The following is a 26,398-nucleotide window of genomic DNA, read 5'->3' as shown; positions in this document are numbered from 1 at the left end:
TTTCTGCTTTTTTCATTTAAAAAAAAAAAAAAAAGAAATCAGTGGCTTTTAAAGCCAGTAAAATACAATAGGTCAGAGAGGATTACTTGTCTAATTATTTAAATGTACGTTTGGTATACCACGTCTGTACCAAATTGGCTAGCTTCTTTGCACCTTTGGAATAGATGTTGAATTGCTCACCCACATGTAAAGGAATCTGCCTGGCTGGTGGCCACTGCTGTAATTCATCCAGGGTATGGCTAAACTCAGGCCTGGGGCTGTGCCTGGGTTTCCCAGAAGTAATGAGCTCCCAGAACCTCTGCCAGCTCCCTGCCAGGATGATTGCTCATGTTGAGAGCTACCTTCCAACACCTGGTTTCCACAAAGCAATAAAACCTGAGCACTCATGGGTGTCAGGCTTGCTCCATGATGCCTTGCACTGGATGAATGGTGGCATAGGGACTCCTGGAGCTGCAGTTTTAATTCATTTAAGTAGCCAGGGTTCACTGCAGAGACCAATGACAAGGATGTCATAGGTGTAACATAGTACATGGTGAGGATGGGGGAATGCTGGTTAACTTGTCCCTGCTACTCTTGGTTCATTCAAAAAAAAAAAGACTTTTTATGTATGGAAGGGAGCCTGCTTTTTGTTTCTTTCATGTCGCTTGGAACCATAGAAGTAATTTCAGATTTGTTGCCTCCTCAGATGATGTCTCTTCAAGAACAGGCAAGCAGGCTAGAAAAGGCTGGTGAGCTGGAAGGGCTAAAATTCCAGCACAAACTGAATGCCATTCATGAGAGAAAGCATCAGATCAAGGATCTATCCCAGAGTAGGAGGGAGAAGCTGCAGACTGCCCTTCTTCTGGCACTTTTCTACCAGAACTTGGAAGAGGTAAGAGGGTTTTAGACTGGGATGGGGGTGAAAGGCAGAGGAGCTGCCTGCCTCTGTTGGATGAATTGCTTACCCTTGCCAGAGATTTGAAGGATTGATAATCTACTCTGGTATGGCCACTCCTGCCACGCTCACACAAAGGGTGCTCCGATGCCGTTGCTGTTACTATACCGTAGTTGTGGCATTGTGCCTATTACAGCTGCTTTACATGTCAGGAGCTCTGCTAAAATCAAGCTACTGAAAGCAAAACTTCCATGTTTCCTTTGGTGGGAAAGAAAAGATACTTCAAATCAGGGTGAGTGCATGGGTCTCTGCAGAATATGTTTGTCTCCTGTTCTGGCTTCAGTCCTGTAACTGAACAGCTCTGCTCCTGGCACTGCTGTTGGAAGGACATACTAGGTCAGTCTTTCAAAGGGCAGGACAATGTGTGTGACTGAAAAATGTACTAGCATCCAGTGTGCTGGCATAAATAAGAGCACACAGGCCCAGAGGGGACATTTGTAAACACTCTTGCTGGTCTAGTATGCACCCCTTCTGCTGTTGCATCCCATGCCACATCATCCATGGTTTAAAGAAAAATTACAAGTGCTTGTCACCTCCTACCCTGTGAAAAAAGATGTGTCCTGACACAGATCAGATTATGATTGTCACCAAAGGAGAATGAATGTTTGTAACACAGCTGCTGCTGACAACCAATTCTTTAAATATATTTTTTAAGAAGAATAATAATCTAAGGTATAAATGGCTGCTAAAATTCCATTTACAGCACAATATATTTGGAATTTCCTCCCTCCCGAAAATAGTCAGACATTTACCCTCTCCTTTGGTTACACTAAAGGGCCAGAGCAGCACACTGTTGTTTTTATTTTTAAACAAACTTTATCAAGAATTATTTACAGTGCCAAATACTAGCTTGTAGCATTTGGCTATACTTTTCCTATCACATGAACCAATTTGCCAGTAATGGCTAGTTCCACCTTGTGGACTAGCAGAGGGGAATGGATGGTGCATTGCACACTGCTAATATTTTCAAAAGCACAATGTGCTTCTGATGGAAAAGTCACAGAACTGCCAATATCCTCTCTGGAGAAACTGCCAATGCCCTCCTAGAGGTAGAATCAACCCATTAAGTAGCAATACTTCCGCATTTCTTCCCATTGCTCTGGAATTGTCAAATCAGTGCTTAGGCTGTGGTCCCCCTTCATTCTTGAATCACACACTTATAGCAGAGGATCTGGCCCTGTATAGTGAGGAACATTTCCCTTTTCTCATCCACTTTCTCCACATAAATTCAGCCAAGAGTTCGATAGGATGTCTTTGCTCTCAAAGTACCTGTTCATTTACCTTGCTAATCTAAATTTATTGCCTGCTGCTGTAGAATGTGAATGCCACCAAGGAATTATAAAAAATTAAATCTTTCAGCAATATCGTTCCTTCTCTTTGTTGGGTAGAATGGAATGTTTAATTTGATTTTTATCATGTTCTGGGTGTGTATAAGTTCACATATATTAGAATAGTTTTCAAAGGGGGCTTAAATTGCAGAGTTGAGTTTTGAGTTTAGCTGTGAACTCAATGAGGTCATTGCTTATGCTTATTAGGAGAGCAATACCCATAGCTCAGGTCCTACTCCCGTAAAAACCCTCTCTCCTGCAATCGTCTTGAGTAATTTCTATTGATCAAACAGAATTTTTGGCAGAAAAGAGTGATTGGTGTCATCATTAAGTCTTCTAGTTACTCTCTAGAAGCAATTGCATAGTGCTACATGCTTTAGTACAAAGACAACACAGTCTGTGACCACTGATGGGAGGATGAAGAGCTCAACACTGTGTGGCCTGCTTAGAAGGCTAGCTGCTGCAGTTTGTACCCTTTTCAGGACACAGGACTTGTTTTTTTCTGCACAAAACCTGCAATGACTTAATTCAAGAGATAACATGCAGCTCTCAAAGTGAGACACACTCTCCTACAGTTGAAATACGGTACTTTTCTAGTTCCAAAGAGGTGAGAGACACTTATAGACTGTCCTGTTGTTACAGTATCAGTACCCCAGTGTTAACATGGAAGGCAAATGAGCCGGTCGCTAACTAGAAATATGTGTATTTGTGTTACTGCAGAAGAAAAGTCATAAAGTTGAAAGTTTTGACTTCTAAAGCTGGCTCTGAGTTTTAACACTGACTGAAACTTGCTCATCATATTAGTGGCACCTAACTTCCCCTTCACCTGCTGTACAAGAGAATAGAACATTTACTACTTCATCTTGGAGGAGTGAGAGAGAATTAAGTGTTATTTCTAGATGTCTGGAACAGGTACATCCTTTATATGCTCTAGTTATTTTAGTTAATAAGACTCAATGTAGTTTACAAAATGTTTGTGCTCTTGAGGTTACAGTAACTGAAATTTTGAAAATGTAGGTTTTGAAATTGATAGTGCTGCCATTTTTTGAGTCCTGTAGAAATAAGGCTGGTCCCATGTGCCTACACTGAGCATAACACTAGTCTCACTGTTGTCCTCAATAAAGTGACAATGCCTGTCAGAACAACCCTAAGTCTTTCCATAGAAAGATCTTGAGATAACAGATGTCGTGAAGAAAATTAACGCTATCCCAGCTGAAACCCGGACACAGATCAGCCATGCTTCATATCAGGATGTGGACATGGGGCCAGGAGAACATCTCTCACTCTCTAGAGCCATCCTAAATAAGCCTTAAAATAAACCAAGCCACTAAGAGTGCAGATGTGTTTTTTTATTATTTTTAAATGGCTTTGTTTGGTCTGTCATTAAGCCATTATTATTCAAAAGTAGGAGAGAAATCGCCCTTTAAGTGGCTATATACAGGGGATTCATTTGTTTCTCATCCTCATTGTATGGATGAGCTTCTCCCATTGAAATGAGAAGTCAGTTAAGTGAAATTAAAGCGTTAATGTGTGACTGGGTAATGGGAGAAGGCCCTAGCTTGTGAGAAAGGTGTTAGAAATGAAAACAGCAAATTACAGTGTGCTGTCCTGGGCAACCTTGACATAAGGCTCCTGTTTAAGTCGAACTGTGCTTTTTTTGTTTCTGGACAGCACCCTGCTAGTGAAAGCTATTTCTGTTATTGTTTATAGAATTTCAGCGGCTGAAACAACACTTCAGATCGTTAATTAACTGAGAAAATCCCCCAGCTGTCAAGGCTTGTGTGCATGTAGCACAGTTGCAGAAGGACAGCTAAGATGCTTTGAAACTGGTAAAGCTGTCTTCAGTTTGCTGTTCTTGTGTTGTCAAAACATTAGGTTTCTTCAGTGGTCTGAGGACAACAGGATCAGTTAACAACATATGTCAGGTGTTTGGTTCTCATATTTTGATGGATAGAAAATATTCCCTAGAGTACTAAGGGCTTATGTTTAGCAGACTTCAAAGAAATTTGTGAAGACTCACTATCCTGTTGTTTATTTTATTCTGCATAGATTCAAGTCCCCTGCAAAAAGCATTTCCTAAGAGAAACACATAACCCTTCCTTTGTTAGTCCTTGTGGTTCACCTGCTTGTCTGAGTCTGATGTTCCCGAGCAGACAATTTTGAATTTTGTGAAGTATAAACGAACAGAGTTGTATTTGGTCTCCAATAATCTGACTAGTGCTTGGCCCCATCACAAAGGCTTTATTTGCTTTGCATTTTCCATTTAGGTCTCAAAACATCATTGAGATCAGGGAACGTTAGTGCTGTTTTATAGATGAGGCACAGAATTCTTAAGAATCTTAATCCAGTTTACAGATAGGTCAGTGACAGAAGTAGGGGATGAAACTCAAGAGCCCTAATCCAAGGCTCAGGTGTCATAATCTCATTTTAAATGTGTCTGCCATGTCAGGCTGCATATCTGCTCAATGATTCTCTGTATCTAATCTAGAAGATTATACAATTTGTTTGTGGCTTGTGGTAAAATTTGGGGTGTTCAAAGAATTTTTCATTATTCTTGTGGTCAGCTAAAAGTTATTTTCATTCCTACCTGTCTTTATTTCCTGTCAAGCAGAATAGTTCAGAAACTGGAGAGCCACCTTGGCTGTCAGCTCCCAGCTCAACCTACCTAGCCCAGGCATACGTGCTTGCATAGAACAATGATGTGTCTTGGGAGGAGTCCCCAGGACAGCATGTAGTTGTTGTGTTAACTCTGGTATCTCACACTGCTGCAGGCAGAAGACTGGATCAGTGAGCGCATGCAGAAACTAGAGGATCCTTCCATACAAGACCCTAGCAGTCTGCAGGACAAAATGAAGCTGCTGCAGAAACATCAGGTCTTTGAGGCAGAGATTCTAGCAAATGAAGAAATCATCACAGCTGTTAATAAGGTAACACTCTTTCACCCTGCTAGTGTTTTCACAGATTATTGCTGGTTATCCAGAGAAGGACAGATAGTTGAAATGAAAAGGAAGGGAAAGCTTGTTCACCACTTCTATCTCAGTTATCCCTCTTGTGTGACAGGAACCCAGTTGCTATGCCATGGAAATGTAATACTGTTAACTTAAATAGAGAGATTTGTTAATTGCTCTATCCAGGGAATTACTATCTTTCCTTATTGCCCAAATAGGGAGATATCACTGACTTCTTCCTTGCCTGGGGTGATTACTCCTACAAAAGTTAAATAGGATTTCATGCCTAGTTTGTGAACAATCTTGTTGAAACTGGATGAATCACATAGCTGAAGGGCACAATCATCTCTAATACCTGTCTTGGTGCTTCCTCTCCATGAAGGTAATTCCTGGAAGGGAAATACTCAAATCCTAGTGTTCTTGATTCCTTCCAGATGTAAAAGCTTTCCAGCTGAGCAGTATCATTTGGGCAGTGGGAATTTACATTAGTAATCTATTGTGCAGGCCAGGTTAGGAAAGTAAGAGAGTCCTTCTAGAAAGCTCATGTAACATGTCACATTAAAAATTAGTAGCAACTTTAATTTCTAATTTCTTTTTCTGAATGTGAAGAAAGGAGAAGCCCTGGTATCAAAAGGCCACCCAAAATCAGGAGAGATCCGTCGCCGGGTCCGCATGCTTCAGGAGTGTTGGGAGAAGTTGAAGAGAGCTGTTGCTGCTCGTGGAAAGATGCTGGAGGATAGCCGGGACTTCCTGGAGTTTCTGCAGAAGGTGGACCAGGTGGAAGCCTGGATCAGGGAGAAGGTAAATGAATTCTAGTATGTAGCCCAAGCAGCACACTAGAGACTTGCTATTTAGCAGTGAACATCTGATAAATGTGTTATCTTCCAGGGTATTTTCTTAGTGGCTTTTGCCTGGAGAATCATTACATGTTCTACAAACAATATGAAAAGAACAATTCAACAAATTCTAGAAATTTTCTGGAGTGTTACCATGCCAGAGTCAGTTGGACAGTATTAGCGCATGTTCCCATGTAAAATGTGCACATAGAGATTGTGATTATCATGGTCATCCTGTGTGTCACTATCGAGACAGAGAAATGAAAGCAGGCTAGGATGGAAGAGACTTGAAGCTTTTGCCAAGCAGGCACTCTCATTGTGTATCAAATGTGAAAGTTTCACTTTGCAAGAGTGAAGGGAGTTTCACTTGATCCACTTGATACAAAGATCAGTGGCATCCACACTCGTTGCTTTCTGACCTCGCCGAAGTGGGAAGCTAGGTGTGGCTGGGTAAGGAGTCCGATATAATTAAACTCAGTAACAGCAGACTGTTATTAAGTAAGGGATTCTGTATTGTAGCGCTGGGGTAGCACTGGGGATAGCTCCACCATAAGTGCTGCAACCATCTGGCAGACTTTTAGAGACTATAAACCATAAAGTTATACATATTCGTAAGATTTCTGAGAAATCATTTACATATACATGAGACTTCCTGGAACTCGTTGATATATGCAAATGTCTGGTCTACATGTGCAGTTGTCTTCCCTGGTGGTCTTTGGATGGTCGTAGGGGTCTTCAGATGAAGGCTTGTAGTCTTCTTCACTGCGCCCACTGATTGACCTTTACTACTGCGCAAACTCAGTTCTGGGATCAATAGACAATATCCTTTGAGGCTATTGTTACCATCCTCTTGTAACTTTCTTATCTCTATGGTCAAGTGCATCCGTTCTCAAGACTGAGTTGTCTACCATGAGGTTATCCTGATCCCCCTTATCTTACACCCATCCCTTACCTTACAACCATCTTCTGTTCAACTAAGTATCTAAGGTACACACAACATCTTCCTTGGTTTTGGGGCCTTAACCCTTCCACACTAAGTCTTCACTCAGAGATGACTTCCATAATCAGTAATAGATCGGAGAGGGTGTTGTGACTAAGTCTCATAATTATCTAAAGAACAGATCAGAAGAGACCACTTCAGAAGCTGTAGGTTGGTGATTGACAGATGCATCACAGAACTTACTGCATCAACATAAGCATTGGGTTGTGCTGTGTTCTTATACTCTTAACCTGAATGTTTGCCTGTCTGCTGCTTATTTCCTCAGGAAGTCATGATTAATGTAGGTGATGTGGGAAATGACTATGAACACTGCCTGCAGCTCATGAAAAAGCTGAATGAGTTTCGTGGAGCATCATCAGGGGTAAGAGGTGTTTTCCATGCACATTTCTTGCATGGCTGGAAGAAGCAATTAACTTTTCAGCCTAACAGTATATCCAGGTAGCAAATACAGTTACAGTACCCTGAGGAGGGGAAAGATGAGGAGGGTAGGAAGCATTGCCACTTTATAAGCCATTAACAAAGACAGAATTTTCCCTCATTGTGCCTTCTGCTTTGATGATGTCGTGGCAGAGCTGTCAGGCGCCCATGACACAACCCTAGAATTTTTGATTGCATTACGTGACTGGAAAGCTGTCTGTGTGAGCCTGAATTTGAGCACATTTGCAGTTCGGTTCATGCAGTCTGCAGAGTCACAGTGAGTTCCATCCAAAAGTGCATTAAAATTATTATTTCAGCCACGTTTGTTTGAATCAGAAAGTTGATACAGACCTTCCATGAAGAAGCCTGTAAAATAATTGACCGCTTTCTCCATTTCTCTCCTTTATTTCTGCCTTCCTGTTGTCCTGAGAAACAGTCAACTTTCTCATATTCCTCCATTCAAATGAAACATGTTTATTTGGGGGCCTTTGTTTATACCGCACGTGTGTTTAGTCATGAATCATAATGTTAATAAGTGGACATTTAGTAAAATAGAGCAATGGATAACACTTTGGCTAGCAGCCATGTGACAAGATAGCTGCACAGTTCACCCCTCTGTGCTAAGATCTCTGACCCTGTTTTGTGGTGCTGAGTCATACCAGCTGCCTCTCTGGCCCCAGTGAGATGTGCTAACCTGGGCACCAAACCTGGAACCTTGAAAATGCTGGGGAACAGGTCCTGCCACAACCAGGGCCCTCTATGATATGCTTCAGCTCCCACCATGAGAGCTGTGAGGCCGTACATCGAGGGGATGCGTTTGCCGCAGCCTGTGGTTCTCTCTGTGTGCACAGCTACAGATGTGGACTGACAGGTGTGAGAGTCACGCAAGAAAGATTGCTGTGCTGATTTGCTAGTCTGGAAGCTGTGAGGAAGGTCTGGAAAGAGGTATATTAGGACTTTGTGTCTACTCTATGTTCTTTTCTAATATTTATTATGCTTTGCCTGTTAGCTTATTGCCGATTCCTGTTATGGTAGCTCCCATCTTCTATTTTTTGTTGCCTAAAAGCAGAAGGAGACAATCCTGTTCTGTGGAAAGTAACAGTATAGATATGCCTCACACCTGGAAGAAAACCCTTGTCTCCCCTTTCCAGAGCCTGGCAGAATTTCCTGTGACAGTGCATTAGTAGTTGATTTAGGTAGAGAGTCAAAATACTCAGCTTCAGCACGAGGGCGTTAGCGAAGAGACCTTCACTGGCCCTTCAGTCCTCACCAGCTGAACTGTGAGCTAAGGGATGGAGCAAGGGCTCTGCTACAGGTTGTACCAGCCAAAAGAAGGATGCTGAAAGATGCAGAAACACCCCAGTTCTCTAGTCAGATAACACTCTAAATAGGAAGGTCTCCTTAAACTAAGGCAGATTTTATGTCCGCAGGAAACTCTTAGCCTTAGATGCTGTCAGCGTGTAGCCGCTGCTCCTCTGCCACTGTGAACACGACTCCTGCCGAAAAAGGCTGGGACAGTGACACCCTCATGGCTAATGCTTAGTTATACAGTACTTCACAGGTGTGATACACACAGAAGCAGGCAGGTCCTGGCACAGCATGTCCAGCCAGCCAGTCTCGGTTTCCACAGTAGGCAGATCTGAGATCAGGGTAGGGAGCAATCATCCTGCGTTGATGGCAGCCAGATTTTCTACTCATATTCTGTCACATTGTGCTGCTGTTACTTCCCCGGAGAGGCGACTACAGGGTTTCTGAAGAATATCTGGCTGGTCTGCTGGTTTCTCTTGTTTACTTTATGGCTCTGTATAATTGTAAAGCACATATGGAAGCATGCACATTGGTTTGGACGTAGCATAAATAAAACACAAATGGAGTCAGTACTTCTATTAACAGTGTGCTGGCATCCTGCAGCTGTGTTTCTACTACACCAGTGATTAATGTCTCCCTGCCAAGCTTGTGATTTACTGGTCTTAGAAAAACAGAGAATGTTTTTGAATCTTAGAGTAGTGTTCAGTGTTGGCTGTCCATCATGCGCCAAAAAAACAATTATTCCACTATAGTCCAGATGATACGTGCAATGTGCAAATATTATCCTTTCTTTGGTACATACCCGGGAAGCAAATTGCCTTGAAGACTCTGTATACCTTTTAAAATACAGTGGTGTTGCTTTAGAAGAAAGCGCAATGGCATGGGCTGTCTGGGTTTCTTAGGTCTGTAGATTTTAAGCCTGTTGTCCACAGTACAGAAGGCACTTCTGGACAGAAGCCTGTCTAGAAAAAAAGCGAGTACTGGCACACATCAGCAGTTCCTCAACAGCCACCTATGTAACCAGCAACTGCACCTATGTTTCTTCAGCAAATGAGCCCCTGCTGGGATTCCTGGCTTAGAAATGAAGCTCCAAGGGTCCTCATTTAGACCTAGATCATTGTTGTATTTGTAGTCATTAATGTTCTTCCTTGCCTTTACTGTCTTCTCATCAGGGACTGGTAACACCAGCAGTTGTAGCAGAGCAAAGCCCATGTGTCTGAAATGTTTGGTAGTGAGGTAAATCTCTTGCTTGTTGCTGTGACTGCTGGTTTTCACGTTGCAGTGGAAAACTCAGTAACAAGCATTTCAAACATACACCTTTGTTCCTTTTCTGACTTTACAGGAGATGACAGTGGATGATGCTCACATCAAGGCTATCAATACGCTGGCCATGAAATTGGAGAGACAGAACAAGGAAGAAACAAAGACGATATATGAGCGCCGGAAGCAGCTCAGCGAGAAGTGAGTATGCTTTTAAAGCTTCTGTGTAAAGCAAAAACAAGAAGGGAAGATGAGGTGTCTTGGGCTGGGGTAAATGGGGGATTTGCAACGTGTATTTCCTTCTTTAATATCACGACTACCAGCCATCAGACACTGGAGTTGCCTTTTGAGACTGTCAGAGCAGTTAGCCAGAAGGATTTCTAATCCAGCAGGGGCAAAGTCGTGTTTCTAGCCTTGGAGGCAAACATGCCACTTTACAGCACTTCACACACTAGATCCATGAAGCTTCCATCTGTGCGCATAGTTGTCCTGGTGAAACGCATATTGCTTTTGCTACTTCACAGCCCACTAGCTAAGAGCCAAAAGCATGAACATAGGGATTGTGAGGTTATTGAGAGTTTAGGGAAACCGAATTGGTACTTTTTAGCTTTTAACCCCCAAACCATCCTGAAAACTTGGAATAAATACAGCCAGCTAGTCTTGTCAGGCTGATGCTTTATCTCTGTGATGTGTCCCCTGTTGTGGGGAATTGGAGATCAATACATAAGGTAGTTCAGAAATCCTGTCTTTTTACTTAGATCTGAGCATTATGAAACTCAGCTGTAGAAATCCTTACCTCTGTAATGCACCTCTAAAGTATTCTTTTCAATAAAAGGTGGAACAGTTTCCATGGTAACCTGAATGCATACAGGAAGAAGTTAGAGGGAGCTCTAGAGATTCATGCCTTAATCAGAGAAATTGACGACATCACAGAGAGAATTACTGAGAAGGTAAGTTCTCAGATTTTGACTAATTGAAATGGGAAAATGTTATATTTGGCCAACAGTGATAAACCTAGGTGTGCCCATTGCTAGAGGGATACTGAGTATCCAGCAGTGACCTTTGATAGTTGTCTGTGTATCAGGTTTGTAGGAAGGCTGAAATGTCATTAAACACTGCAGATCACCAACTTTAAGGCATTCACAGCTAAAAAGGTACATTTGAACTGTATTGTGAGAAATGACACAGTAGAGTCTGCAATAAAAAGGGATCTCTCTTTCTTTACCTAATGAGAGGTTACAAAGGAGATGAAGCTGGACTCTTCTTGGAGGTTCATAGTGAAACAGGCAGAGTCAGTGTGTACAAATGGCAACAAGAAAAGTTCCAAATAGATGTAAAGTGGAAAAAAAAAACCCACAATGAGAGTGATCAAACACTGGAACAAGTTACCTGGAGAGACTGTGGGTTCTCTATCCTTGGAAACATCCAACTCTCATCTAGCAATCTCATCTAAGGTGGCCCTGCTTTGGGCAGGAGTTGGACTAGATGATGTTCAGAGGACCCTTCCAAACTAAATTATTTTGTGATTCTAATTAATGGTCTCTTGTCAAAAGGTATTGCCTAAAATACTTTTAGTATTAGGTGAGTAGCTGCTATATCCAAAGTAGTCATCCATGGTTTCTTCCACAGTCAATAGAAAGAAGCAGGTACTTCTAGAGCTCAGTGCGTCTGACCTATTTCAGATGTCCTCTTGAGGATGAGATAAAACATGTTCCAGCAGTCTGTCTTTCCACTAACTGTAAGGAGAATTACACAAGTAATTAAGTTGCAGCTTCTTTGCATTTGTGAACTTCTCCATGTGGTCTGGTGAATCCTTCCACAAGGAATGAACACAGGCAGATGCGGTAAGTAGGATAGAAATCGGAGAAGCTAAGGGACTGGTGTCTGGTTTTTGCTGTGTTACTGACACAGGTGTGCACCTCCTTCAGACAGTGCTGAGCCAAGATGGTTCTGAATACCATAGCCGGTTAGATGAGCCACCATAGAGCTTTTTCTGAATTATCTCCTTAGCTTGAATATAGCGATTCCTATTGATCCAAATTCAAAGCTAGCTCATTCAACAGTAGCTTGCATAGCTCTCCCTGCTGTGCAATGCAGACATGTTAAATGTGCATTTGAGGAGTTGTATAAAAATTGTATTCCTTCAGATAATCGAGGTAAAAATGCATATCTTGGATCATAATTTTGAGATTAATAGAAGAAAAAGGCTCTATAAAGCCTAATTATTTCATCCACATAACTAATAGTACTAAGTTAATTGTAAGTCAGTAGGCAGATACTTAAGGTTACAAGGTTGTTGGTTTGAAGTTTTTATAACAACTTCTACAAATGCGTTCTTCATTGTATGGGATTTCATTTCTCTTAGGATTCTGAGTGTGAATTTTATTTTCCGTATTTTCATAAAACATACTTGAAAATTTATGTGCCACATTTCAATGGGAAATATTTGGCTGTTTGGTGTAAGGGAAAAAAGGGAAAAGAAAGACTGAGAAATGCAGGGAAGCATTCCTGTCTTTGTTTTACATGTGAATGGCCAAAGGCACCTTACATAGAATTGCCACTGTTCAAAGAGTTGTGAATTCTTGTTCAGTCTGGGTAAGGAGTGCAGACAAGGTGCCCTGTTGATAAGAACATTCAGGAGGCAATACAAAAAAGTGAGGGAGGAGACTATTTGAAAGAATTATGATATGATCCTTTTGCTTTTTTGTCATCTTCACCATTTGCATCTGCCCCCTCCAGAGTGTACTGATACAAGCCCTGGATTATGGGAAAGATGTGGAAAGTGTGGAAAACCTGATTCGAAGGCATGAAGAAATGGAGAGAGAAATTAGCATTATTAAGTCCAAAATGGAGGTAAGAAATTAGGAAGTGTAGAGGATACTGTAAAAAAGTTGATATTTGCTTCTTGGGAACAGTACAACAATCAGCATGATTTACTAGTGTGAATTGCACTGCAATGGAAATGCAGCACAATTTTTTTTCCCAGTAAGATACTGTGCTGCTTAATCCTACTTTATTATATCAAATGATATTCTTTTAATGCAACAAATCTAAGAAAAGTCCATTTTTAACATGTTGGCTGATTCTCTGGTCCTCACCTACAAGCTAGACTGGACTTTTTGACACTTTTGAAAAGTGTGGAATCCAAATTAAACTCTACATCTTTCCCTCAGTTTCTGTACTGATTTGAACCAAAATCATGACTCTAGTTCTGTTTAGAACTAAAATGCAAATCCCACAGTGTATGTAGTTTTCTTACATACACATCAAAACCAGAACTCTTTGGTTCTAATTACCTGCCTGATCAGCTCTGGCTTTTTTGAAATGACCAGTTTGCATCGTTTAGGACTAATGTTGAGTGTTAAATATGGGTCTGACTTCCTATGTAATGGCATATTTTTTAACAAAAAGAGATGTTTTCAGCTAAACCACAGAAGCAGAAATCCTATGTCAACTTCTCATGGTTTTCACTGTTTGTTACAGCTTTAAGCCTCTTCATATAGAACTTATTTTTGCAAACTTTCCCTAAACTTTTTTCTTCACAGTAGTATGCAAATGGTGACTATGTGTGTGATACCTTAACACATTGTGACTTTGTTAGCCAATTTTCATATGAAAAGTGGGTGATGACTAGTCAACATTCCACAGATAGCATTAGCAAGGCTGTGCAGGGGAGTGCTGCGTGGAAACAAAGATGAGCAAGGTTTGGGTTTGGTGTGGGGGTGTTTTGTGGGGTTTTTTTCCATGCTATCATAAATACCATGTACAAAGTATAATATTTGTACTTTTCCTATGGATTAAAACCAGTCTGGCATATTCTCCTTTCTGCATGATTAAAAATTCTTCATTTTCATCAATTTGATGGAGTTTTACAAGAAAGATACCAACTTTAAACCCGGGTTGGTGAGCGTTCATTACTGTTTATCAGGCTGTGTTAAGGAAAACAGCATCAACTAGAAGTCTACGCTGAAAATTGCGTTTTGATGCTGCTGTTAGCTGAGATAGATACAAAAGATTTCTGAGTCTTCTGCTGAAAGGCAAATCTGGTTGCTTCTGTGTACTACCACATATTCATGGGTTTTTTTACCCTTAGATTAAGCTAATAGAGGTTACAATTAGCACTTAATTGTCCTCTATGTTTGTCTCTATTCTGCAAAACTACTTACTTAATTGTAAATTTAACATTTGTGCATGTAAAGGAACACACACCTCTCTTTCTTCACCTGAGTGGTTGCACAATGCATATAGTAAGTCCCTTTGTGTATTTTGTTATTTTGATTTAAGTATCTGGTTTTGAAAACTGGGATCTTAAAATGAACTACTCCTGAAAGGCAAACTCAGAACAAATACAAGCTCTTGGCATAAATTCACCCCACTGTAAATCTCTTCCCAGCCATTGGAATTGGAATCTTTCCGCCTTTCCACAAGGAATCCATCCATAAATGTCAAACTGACTATGAAGCAACAGGAGATGAAAAACAACTGGCTACGACTCCAGGGACAGGCCAAACAAAGGTAAGACTTCTGATGATCTGTGTATCTCTTGGGAGGAGCACAGTTGCTCCCTGGGGTCTCAAATCTACTTGCTGGAGGCCTTATAAAAGTTTTTGAGGATCCTTTACAAAGTTTATACAGGCAGCTAAGGCACCTGCATTGGAATAAGTGTGACTTAGTACAAGAAAAGTTCCACTGATGTGACTCTGGGAAAACTAATACAGTGAGTTTGTGGTTTATCCCACTAAATAATGTTACTAAAATTCCTCCAGATGATCCAATTGAATCTATCATGAAGCCTTTGTGAAAGACTTACTTTTGAATGGTTCTAGAAGATTTCTTTCCTCTTGAAGCTTTCCTGAACAAGAAAGACTTAGGCCTGAGCTGTAATCATTGCTGAAAGCAACAGCTAGGAAGGCTTTTTAACCCTTCTTGTCCTAATGAACTGGCATAGAAAATGAGGTATGCTTGTTATCTCCAATGTAGCATGCATCACCTGTGATTTTGGTTTGACCATTAGGAGCTGTAACAGAAAGCTAGGAGGCTTGAATTCACTTCATACGGCTTCTCCTTGGATACCTTCCTCTGCAAATGGGGAGGGAGAGGCAGCTAGATAATTCTGTGTTGGATAATAGTGAACTGCACATTGTGTGGCAGGAAGGAGAAGCTGGCAGCCTCGTATCGGTTGCAGAAGTTTAACTTGGAGATGAAGGAGATGCTAGATTGGACCCAAAACATCAGAGGTTTGATGGAAGCGAGGGGGCTTCCTAAAAGCGCAAATGAAGCAGAAAGCATGATTGAGGAGCATCAGCAGAGAAAGGCAAGTATCATTTTTGCTTCCAGTTATACTGGGAATATTTCCAATGGGAATTAATTGCTGCAGACATAGCAGAATTTTGCTGCATGCACCTGTCAATAACATGGTAAAAAGACTGTGAAAACAGTAACAGGGTAGAAGCAGAAGTCACCTACGTATTGACAGAACATTTACCACATGGGCTGTTTGGCAGCTCATGTCTCTGCAAAGGGTGTCAGAAAGCCCCATTAGCTCTTGTCTATACTGCTGTCCAACCCTATAGGTAAAAAGCTGGGTCAGTATCAAAACACACTCACTGCTGATCTCTTTATCGAGATTACCAAAAAATTAATGCCAGTTAATTCTAGCTTTGAGTTAGATTTTGTCATGCAAACTCCATTTGCCTGGGAGGAAAACAGCAGTTTGTCTAACACTGGGCAGTAAATTACCATTGGATGGTACTACACATTCAGTTCTGAAACACTTCATATCCCAGTACTGATTACCACATGATCTTTTGGTGGCTTATTTGGCTAATATTTTTGGTGAATTTTCTAAAAGGAGTTATATTGTTAATTAACCCTAGAAAACAATTAATATTTTGCTTTTTCCCAAGCATCATAGCTATTTTTCAGCTGTTGGCTTTTCTTTGCAGTTACGTGGTTTTTTTTCTAAAAATCATGTTCCCAGAATCATGACTAATATCCAGTGCTTTGTGGGTCACATTATTAGCATGAATGGTTTGTAGATTCTGATTAGTTTTCTAGACTTGAATTTAGTATGAAGTACCTGAAGTCATCTTCTTTTTCAGAGCCTTCCACTTTAACAATGCTCTCTCACGTCACAGATGTAACCATGTTTTTGCTAATAATTCTTTGTCCCAATAGGAATACCCAAACACACTGATGCAGTGTACTCCAAATTTAGATGGTAGCAAGATCTAAGGCTTTAGTATCTGTTAGTAAACAGAAAAGCAGGAATCCAGGCAATATGTTCTTTTGTATTGGGGTGACTAAAATAATAGGCAAGTGGAGGGTGGGTTTTTTTCGTTCAGGTTAGTGGCTCAAACCAAACTTTTTAGGAGAGAATAGAGTTGAACACAAGTTGCTGATGCGAATTAAACAAATAGGATGGCTATCTTACAGTTTCGTTACTTATGATTGAACAGCATTACCCCCCAGAAACGCCCTAAACCCAGCAGTTAAATGTCAGACATTTAACAGTACATGTCATGGGTTTTATGGTGGTTTATGAGTTAATACATGGTATTATTTCACAGCATGGTTATTTTTATTTTCAAATCAGTTACATTAGGAATTCCACATTCAGTTTGCAGGGGTCATGGTTGCTTGCACTGCTTTCACCTTCAGGATTCAGTATGTAGGCATAACTTAATTCCTCAGGGTAAGGGCAAAAGTTAAATATATTTCATTTTAACACCACAGAATAAAGTAAAACTGTCTTTAATGTAATAATCTGATGCCATCTTATTTGGCAGGAGAGGAAAGTTTCTTATAAGAACCACCTTTATGTAGGAAGACTGGGAGGGTATGGTATTATGGGTGCTCAAAACGGTGTTCATTTATATCTAAGCATTTTCTAATCTGTTTCAAATTTAATCCCAATTTTGATTTGTATGAGACCAGTTGTTCCTAGAGCAGTATAGTCATTTATTGTCCATATTTGTTTTCTCTTAGGCAGTTCTGTGCTCTTTCAGTAACATAGCTCAAAGATGAATGATTTTCCATACAAATATTAGTGTTGGAAAGTTACAGCCCATATTCTTCCCCTGAAGGCTTGTATTCTGAATAACTGGCGTTCTGTAAACCCTTGACATCAACGTTAGTAATATATTTTAGGAGGAGATTGAAGCACGAGTGGAAAGATTCAACTCTCTCGGTAACTATGGTCAAGAACTTGCCAATTCTGGTCACTACGCAACCCCTGAGATTCACCAGTCCCTCTCCAGACTACAGCAAGCCTGGTCTCAATTGATCCAAGCATGGCAGGAGCAATATAGAAAATTGTTTCAGGCACAAGTTTTACAGGTGAGTAGAAAAACATTCAGCAGAGAATGCACATGCCACTGACAGCTTTCATCTGTATAAACAGCAAATTTCTAAGATGGTACAATGAAAGTTATACATTAAACACTGGGTATTACTAGTGTGTTTCACCGGTTTCTGGGAGGTGTGCTGAGAGCCCAGCACCTTCAGTGATGGCAGGTCTTTAGAAATTGTGCCTTTACAAATCAAAGAAATTTCTGTGGCATATGGGCTCATATGTTTTTCAAAGGCTATAAAACTTAGTGAAATGCGATCAGACTGTCATGCAGCTGGCAAAAGGCATATACTTAAAATGGAACATCACTACCCTACCGAAGTCTATAACCTCACAGAAAAAACATGGAGACAAGCAAGTATTTTTTTTTTTAAAAAAAAAAATCTGAAGAAAAATTTAGCATGGACAGAATACTGTATTTCTTTCCCTGGCTTTTTTCTAAGAAAAGAACTGGTTTGGCTGCAGTTTTCCAGAAATACTTCCCTGTAACAGTCATCTCACTTTCAACATTTCTGCTCAGATGGCTTGTTGGCAAAAGTTAGAAATAGCTGAAATGGAGATTTTACAGTAGGGAATGTCAAGTACCTTAAATAACAACTGGTGCTACTAGTCCCATCTAAACTGCTTCATATATATATATATATATATATATATATATATATATATATATATATGCGAACTTAAGTCATGTGGACAGGGCTGATTTCATGCTTCTTTATGCATTACATTCTACTTATTTCAGACCATGTTAACCATCCTTTCTACTGGCCAGTTACCACACACAGCACTCTTCTACACTATCAGTAAACAAGCTACCAGTACTTGTATTGTGTCCTATGTCTTAGACCCCCAAAAATGATACTATAAAGGAGAAAGTTACAATAATAATTGTTATGCATGTGGGTTTTGTAGCATCTAATGCTTATTGCCATGTAGTGTTATGCAGTTTGGGGTTTTTCAGCATACTCTGCCAATGTCAGGTTTGCCTCTGCTTTACACCATGTTTATGACTGCTTTTTTCCCCCTATACAGAAATTCTATGGCTATGTGGAACAGACTGAGAGCTGGCTCAGCAGCAAAGAGGCCTTCCTAGCTAATGAGGACTTAGGGGTAGGTGCTCTGAGAAATTACAGTTTTCTCTGCAATCAGTCTGGAGGAAAGGGAGCTGTGAAGTATGATGATGTGCTCTGACCCTCCCTGTGATCTTTCTCCTTCTGAAGTTGCTGCTCTGTCTTGTTGACAGTTTAGGATCAGATTTCTTTCTTTGATAGTTTACAGAGGATAGGATTCTCAGCCTCAGGAGTAATGAAACAGTCCAACTACTCCAATTATAGCAGGAAAATGAGCCTGCATCTCTCTAGCTGGTCATATCTGACACAAATACACTTGCCAGCAGTGTGCAAATCATCACTGCTGTCACTGCTGATGCATCCGGCGTAGCTTTAAATTTACCTGTCTCAGGTACCAGTAACACTGCAATAACTGAAACCGCAGACTGATGCATGGGTTGCAAAAGCTGTGCAGGATGCTGGATATACATCCTGATACTTAGCTTACCCTGCACCTTGTACAGGTAGTGCTACCAAATTAGTTGTGTCTGCAGGAACTACAATTACATTTCAGAGTTTGGTGTAGATATAATTGGTGCAAATAGTATGAAAAACATATAGCACTAGTGGCTGGTGTCTGTCTCTAATTTTCAGCCTGGAGGCATGTATTTATAGTCTCTCCATTGAAGTATATGAGTCTTAGAAGGAGCCACCCGTTTTCCAGTCATATTAAGCTCAGTAATGTACAGAAAATGCTCTGTGAGTACTTTTCCTTCCAATGACTCATGTAAGCACCCAGAAGTTTGGATAGTATTTTTTTTTTCTGTGCCATTTGATGTGAGCTTTATTGCTTCCTTTAGAATAGTGGGAGATCAGAGTTTATTGTGGCAACAACATTTTGACACCACTGATTCTAAAATTAAAAGTGCAGAGGGGTGCTGAAAAGGGAACTCTTGACTCATTAAGCTTGGGATTCACAAATGTTAAAGTAGTCAAATTCTGTGTTTCTCTCCAGATTAACTGTAATGTCAGACTCCAGTCCTCACATTCAGATCTGGATCTGAGCTCTTCCAAATTCCATGGGTTGAAACCGGGGCTCTAATTTTAATCTCATTCTATGATATATTTGTTCACTCTAACTGATCTCAGTCTGATCTCAGTTTGATCTCAGATAACATGCAGAAGAAGCTAAGCATCAGCCATTAATTCAGTTTTGACACTGAAGGAATGGCCTCAGGCCATGCATAGAACATTATTTAGGTCCCAAGTTTTGGATTCAGTGCCAGTAAATTTCAAAGACCAATACATTTTCTTGACAGCTTGCAAATGTGGGGTAAATGCCATTTAGTTTCTGGATTATGGGTGTTGTAGGTGAAAAAACTCTGAAAACAGCTTCCCTTTGTTGAACTCTATCCAGGACTCAGTGTCTAGTGTGGAGAGCCTACAGCGGAAACACACGCAGTTTGAAAAAACCCTGGAAGCTCAGATGGAGAAAATTGATGAGATGGCTTCATTTGCTCAGCAGCTAATGCAGAACAAGCATTATGACTCGGACAACATCAGCAACAGATGCCAGGCTGTTCTGAGGAGGTGAAGTTAAACCCTTCCCGTGTCAACCACCCATCTATTTTGCAGTGAGACTCTCCCCATGTAACTAATATCTTTTAAATGATTTGAGAACCATAAACTGGTTTGCATTTACTCAGCTTTGCACTTTGCCCTGTGGTCTTGCCAAATTGGCCAGAGTCTAGTCAGTATTTCGTTTGGAGGTTTCTGAAATACAGTTGAGGGGGGAGTGCGATTCAGAAAAAGGCGTTGTAGTTCTGTATCCTGGCCTGGCCTTAGGGACAGTGTTGCAAAGAAAAGACAGAGGCCTGCTGTGCCATTAATACTTCATTATCATTAAATACCATCAGGAAAGGTCATTTGCTACACGAGTGCTTTTTCACTGCTCTAATGGGGTTGATCTTAAAGCCCTGCTCAAATTGTCTGTTAGGGAATTTGCAGTTTTTCTGATCAGATCTTGCTCTTTCATGTGAATTACTTTTTCTCCTGGCACATTGCATATTTCTGATCTTAAGCAAATGCTGACAGTAGAAGCAGTTATATTCAGCGCTATGGCATATGAAAATATATACGTAAAATTTATGAAGAGGGATTGAAGATCCATTATGATTCAAGTGAACATATGAATTTATTCATATGATCATACTATGAACTATTAACATGAATAAAGTGCTGCTTTGGAAAAACACTTGGAAAAAAGATGAAAGGATGTTGTAGTTTTGGTTTATCAGTGACAAATACCATCATACTCATAGGCTTTCTATATAAGAAAGATGCTGAATTTATGTTCTGTTGTACCCTGAAAGGCAATAATGGTGATTCCTAGAGGCAGATATCATATATACAGAATCTGTGTGTACTTTAAACATACCTATCTGCTAGTAATCCTTCCTATAGTGTCCTGAGCATCTTCTCTGATGGTCTAAATAATTGGAGGCTGCGTATTATGGACATTTCTCTCCTAGAGAATGGAGGGTTAGAGCATGTGTGGTTTAGAAATGAAAACTGAAAACTCTTGTTCTGTCTAATTCATTCTGTGGCTTTTACACATCTGTCTTCATCTCAGAAAAGAGAAACTGCTGGAGAATGCTGCTGCTCGCAGACATCTGCTGGAGGAATCAAGGCTTCTGCAGAAGTTGCTGAGGAATTCCTTTGAGGTACACAGGATTCATGGTATTCTGTTTTCTTAAAACATACTGCGCTGCATAGATCTGAATCCCTGAAGGGATATACTGTGAGAAGAATCAAGGAAGTGAGTCTGGAATGGGATGGTATTGGGAAAGATGAGGATAAGAGTGAAGGGATATTTGTCTGCTTTCAAAGTCACAGCTTCCTTTCAGTCACCGGATGAAAAGATCTACTGTGAACTGGATGCCAGCAAAATGCAGAAGAAATAAATGCATTAAAAAGGAATATGCTACCATTTTAAAATTCATGGGAAGAGACAAATCAGTTCTTTTCCTGTGAGATACTGATAGTGGGTTAGAAATAGGGAGATAATTGCCCTTTCTTTCCCATGCACACATGTGCCCATGCACTTTTTCACTGCTTGGGGACTGTCTCATGGAGACAGCCCCCTTTCCAGGTAACAGTGCTGGTGAACAGATAGGGGGGTCACTTCATTATGAAAGATGGGAGGAGCTTTGGGAAGTAGAACCTCAGAAAGACAGCTCATTTGTGTCCCTGCTCACTGGTCCTGTGTTTTATACATATTAGAGGAGAGCCTTGACAGGTCGGAGCTGAAGAAACACTGGAGGTTTTTTCTACTTCTGTTCTTTCCTCTCCAAAGGTAGCTGCCTGGATCAATGAGAAGAATAGCATCGCCAAGGATGATAGCTGGAAGGATCCGAGCAATCTGCAGACCAAACTGCAGAAGCACCAGACTTTCCAGGCAGAGATCATGGCCAATAGAAATCGCCTGGACTCCATCAGATCTGTGAGAGAAACGGGGCTGATGGCAGGGGTGGGCGCTTGGCCTGAAAGGCTCTGTGGGCAGGCTGAGTTACACTGATCTCAAGCAAGCGAGGGGTGATCACTGTCCCCTCGCTGACTTTGTTGACATTCTCTCTGAGGAGACTGGGAAGCTTATGCTTTTAGTCTGTCAGTTTCTTTCAGCTTCCCTCTTACTGTCTAGTGTGAGCTTGCTGTCTGTATTCACTCTGCATGCAGTGGGAAGAGATGGGTGCCTTCGATGAAAAGGTCAGTCCACTGACGTTAGGGACTTCTGTCTGGCATGAACGCCACTTTAGAGGTCCACCTGTTTCTTTCCAGCAGGGAATCTGGCTGATTGGGAGCAGAACTTCAACAAGTCATGTAAAATGTATCCAACAAAAAGGATCAAGAAGAGTTTTTAAGTGTTGCCTTCCCAGAGACATGCTTGTAAGAGAGACAGGAGGGAAGTCTGACAAGCTTTGTCAGATGCTTGGCAAAAGCTGGGATCAGATGATGAGTTTGGAAGGACAGACTGTTACATGTTTATTAACCTTATTTTCAGCACAGTGCTTCCTAGCTGTAGTTTGCAATAGATAACTAAGCAGTAGGGATAGAGTCCCTCCTCAGACTCATCTGCATCCAGTATTGTAGAAACACACTCTCCCTTTCTTTTTTTTTTAAAAAAAACCTTTTTAACCCCTCTGTGTGCAGACACAACAGGGGAGTTTAGTAGTGTAGTTAACAATTCTTTTTAATCTGTTTTTAAGGAGTTGTTTGCACAATCTCTTTCTCATTATTTCCTGATGTCCTGTCTTTTTTGCTTTTTAGAGGAAAATTAACATCTGCTGTCCTGGTATAGCATCTTTGTCTTGCTGTGCCTCCTCTTCCCCATGGCAATATGTAGAAATAGCTCAGTTTAGCTTTCGAAAGCAAACTTGGTCCCAGCTTAGGATGCACCTGCAGTCTCTTCTACCTGATGGAGGTCTTGCTGTGCCCCCTCTACCTCCTCCTCTGCCAATCTGTTTGGCAACTGCAGCTCAGGGATGAGAAATGCAGACAGACTTTTGTAACATAATACAGTAGTGTAAACCTGTACATGGTTAAAAGAGGTTTTATTATCTCATACAGGTGGTGCACTTGTATGAGATAGTGCTTTCTTAACATGCAGGGAAGGGAGTAGAAAAGGACAGGTGTCTGGGCAATCTCAAACAGTGATCATATAATGTGGGACATGACAGAAAATACTGACTGCTTGCAAACTAGGCTCCCTGCCAACTTTTAGGCAACATAGCTGTTGCATAATGAAGGTTCTCTCCACTCTTTGTCTTCTAGTATTGTTCTCTACCATATCAGATCATTTTAGATGCCAGGAAAATCAGTCTCTGCCCTAGTTTCAATAAGCATTTTGCCTTTACCTGTTTTTTCTTTGTCTCTGCAGCCTCTGTCTGTTATGTCAGGAAGTGATGGCTTCAGCCAGCCCTTTACATAGCAGTGCCAGTAGACTTTGTTTAAGGAGGCAAAAGTGACACATTCTGGTGCATTCAGCAAAGGAAGAAAACTGACTGTTCTCTCTGCTGTAGGAAGGGGAGAAGATGCTCCGTGAGAGGCACTATGCCCCTGAAGCCATTCAGTCCAGACTAGAAGAAATGGAAGAGCTGTGGGAGGAACTGCTAGCAAGTTGCCAGGATAAACAGGCCAAGCTGCAGGATGCTTACAAGGTATATGCAGTGATGCCAGTGGTTGGGTCTTGGTGTCGTTTCCAGAGATGGCACAGCTGCCTTGCTACACATCTCATCTACGAGTGTGTCACTTTATACAGTCAGACCTGATTCCTCAAGACCATTAGAGCAAAGAAACTAAGTATGGACTCACTGAATGGAATTGGCAGGGGAACTGGAGATCCCTATGGAGGGAAAAGGATTTGTAGGCTGTGGTCTGTTCTGCTTTCTGCTGCTCGTTTAGATCAGGATTCCAGAGAGGGATACTGAGGGAAAATGTATTCATTGAAATATGTCAACTCTCTGCATCTATCCCGATGGCACCTTTTCTCCAACACACTGAGAAGGAAGCCCACAGCTGCTTTTCATTCTTCTAGCTCCAGGCACATGACTTCTCATGCCTACAAGTTTTGCATGGGCTGTCAGACTCTCTTTGGGTGTAAAATAGAGCTCTCCCTTTTAAATGGCTTCCTTTTAAGGTACTGTGCCCATCATTTTTATTTGTGCAACACAAGATTAGCTCTTGATGTTCTTTACATCTGTTCTTGCGTTCACTGACTGAATTCCCTTCTTCATTTGAACAACCGTCATATCTGGGAAGGGTTCACTGAGCACTGGGAAGCTTCTCTGTGTTTGTGTGTAATTCTTACTGGAACTGGCCAAGACTTTTATATCATATTGTTTGTCCTAAAGGTTTTAACGACGTTTTCTTCTTGCTTGTCCTCAGGGCCTTCATTTTCAGCGAAGTTTAGAGGATATGGAGAAATGGTTGGAAGATGTGGAAAATGAGTTGAAAGCACCATACAGTAGCAATGATCTGGTGGTTTTGAACAGTCATTTGAAGAAACAAGAGGAACTGGAGGAAGATATTGCTGGACATAGGGACCGGCTGCAAGAGCTTGTGGTCACAGCTCAGCAGTTCCAGAAGGAGAAACATTTCCTTGCTGATGAACTAGAAGAGAAAGTGGATCAACTGGTGCAGAGGTGTGTGTCTGGCCTGTCTCCTGCCATCTTCTTCCTACTTCTGTCAGCCTTTTTCTTCCCTGCATATTTTTTCTTTCCTTCTCTACATCATACTGAAAAGAACATTTTGCATTCATTCCTTATTAATTTGTGATCCTCATTGGGTTCCCTTTAAAACCCGCAGGTACAAAAGTCTATGTGATCCCCTGCAGGAGAGGCGTGGGAGTCTGGAGGCAAGCAGGCTTCAGTACCAGCTCTTCCGAGATGTTGATGAGGAGTTGGCCTGGGTTCATGAGAAGCTCCCCATGGCTTCCTCGAGGGATTATGGACAATCCCTGGCAACTGTTCAAAGTCTACAAGAAAAGCACCAGGTAATGTCCTGTGAGAACCATTATCAGTCTTTGGAATTAAAGCCAGAACATGGTATTCAGTTTGCCTCTGGCGAACTTCATCTGCTGTGCTTCGGCTAACAGGAGGCATGATGCCGGGGATTACTCTTACCCATGTCTAACAGTAATGACGTATTTTGAAGGATATGTCCATGACTTGGCAACATGAGGGATTCTGTGCTGCTTATCATTGCAGTGGTGTAGGTACCACACCATATGCTTTTCTGTGGACAAATGGGCTCTTTCTGTGAACTGAGCTCAGAACCTGGCCTTTGCAACACAAAATAGATTTTACAAACCATTGTGCATGCTGTCCTAGCTTCTTTGAGCAAGAGATGTCCTAAAAAATATTCTTTGAAACTCACTAAGTACATCCAAGCAAGTTCATTGCTTAGATGTCTCAGGATGAGCTCCCATGAAAACATCTTTCCCCCAAACCCTTTCTGCTCTGAAGGGAGGGAGTTAACAGGATATTATGGTGATCCTTAGCCGACCTTCATTCCAGTGGTAGCTTTCAAGATAGCTAGCTGCTGGATTATTTCACAATATTCAGATGGGCCATCAGAGGAAGGAGTGCCCGGAACACTGTCATCTCAAATACCAGTTGAAAGGTGGGAGAAAAAGAAAAAAATTCCTGCTAAAAGTTTCCAGTAGCTATTGGTATTCAATGTTAGCAAATGACAGCCCATTTAAGTGCCAGGTCAAGTGCCTCTGGGGAAAATCTGTGCCATCTGCAATAGAGCTGGGAAAGACAGAAGATCTTACAAAGTGGGAGTATGTATGAGGTATATATGCATATATATATATATATATATATACACAGAGAGAGAGAGAAAGTGTAAGCCCAAGTATATTCATTTATCCCAGTTAATGAAGAATTATATAATGTTTTTAAATGCATCTTTCAGAATATTCCTAAGTGAGACCCATAGGTATATTCTGAATAGTTTGCACTTTCTTAGATATAATTCTCATACTTGTAAAAATTATGTATTTAAGAAAGATGCAGTTGATGACTTTGACATTAGACAGTAAGAGCAAAAAGCTTGCTTTATCATGATAAAAGGTATAAATTATGAGTTGATTGACATGGTAGGGAAGTAATGAGGTTCACAGAAGAAAGGAATGTTTGAGCTGAATTAATCTGAGAAAATATTTGGGATAACTGAAAAAACAGTGGAGGTACTGCTTTAGGCTGCAATTATCTTTGGGTTAATTGGCAAGGTCTCAAAATATTTCAATGAACTGTGAGAATGGGAGGTATAGACCATAATACCAGTGCATGATAAAATGCCAATTTTTCCTGCCATTTTGCTTATTTTCCCAGAAGCAGTATTAAAATATAAGCTTTGAATTCTTGATCTCTTAGTAGCTAGAGTCTCTACTTTTTTTTTTTTTT

At 40.9% G+C, this 26,398-nt stretch overlaps 1 protein-coding gene across 1 annotated transcript in view; it reads left to right on the top strand.

Moving 5' to 3' along the window:
• The window catches only part of SPTBN5 (spectrin beta, non-erythrocytic 5), a 99,137-nt gene that overhangs the window by 55,573 nt on the left and 17,166 nt on the right, over positions 1 to 26,398 (top strand). The window contains exons 35-51 of the mRNA XM_055715039.1: positions 686 to 871; positions 5,034 to 5,189; positions 5,820 to 6,011; positions 7,312 to 7,407; positions 10,114 to 10,232; positions 10,867 to 10,981; positions 12,771 to 12,884; positions 14,425 to 14,546; positions 15,183 to 15,345; positions 17,181 to 17,369; positions 18,415 to 18,492; positions 19,849 to 20,021; positions 21,064 to 21,154; positions 21,787 to 21,933; positions 23,510 to 23,647; positions 24,375 to 24,631; positions 24,795 to 24,981. Coding sequence (XP_055571014.1) covers positions 686 to 871; positions 5,034 to 5,189; positions 5,820 to 6,011; positions 7,312 to 7,407; positions 10,114 to 10,232; positions 10,867 to 10,981; positions 12,771 to 12,884; positions 14,425 to 14,546; positions 15,183 to 15,345; positions 17,181 to 17,369; positions 18,415 to 18,492; positions 19,849 to 20,021; positions 21,064 to 21,154; positions 21,787 to 21,933; positions 23,510 to 23,647; positions 24,375 to 24,631; positions 24,795 to 24,981 — 2,523 coding nt within the window. The remainder of the gene's footprint in view (positions 1 to 685; positions 872 to 5,033; positions 5,190 to 5,819; positions 6,012 to 7,311; positions 7,408 to 10,113; positions 10,233 to 10,866; positions 10,982 to 12,770; positions 12,885 to 14,424; positions 14,547 to 15,182; positions 15,346 to 17,180; positions 17,370 to 18,414; positions 18,493 to 19,848; positions 20,022 to 21,063; positions 21,155 to 21,786; positions 21,934 to 23,509; positions 23,648 to 24,374; positions 24,632 to 24,794; positions 24,982 to 26,398) is intronic.

Source organism: Falco cherrug, chromosome 7 (assembly GCF_023634085.1).
Source record: "Falco cherrug isolate bFalChe1 chromosome 7, bFalChe1.pri, whole genome shotgun sequence".
Lineage (NCBI taxonomy): Eukaryota > Metazoa > Chordata > Aves > Falconiformes > Falconidae > Falco > Falco cherrug.
This window is presented reverse-complemented; position numbering and strand designations above follow the sequence as displayed.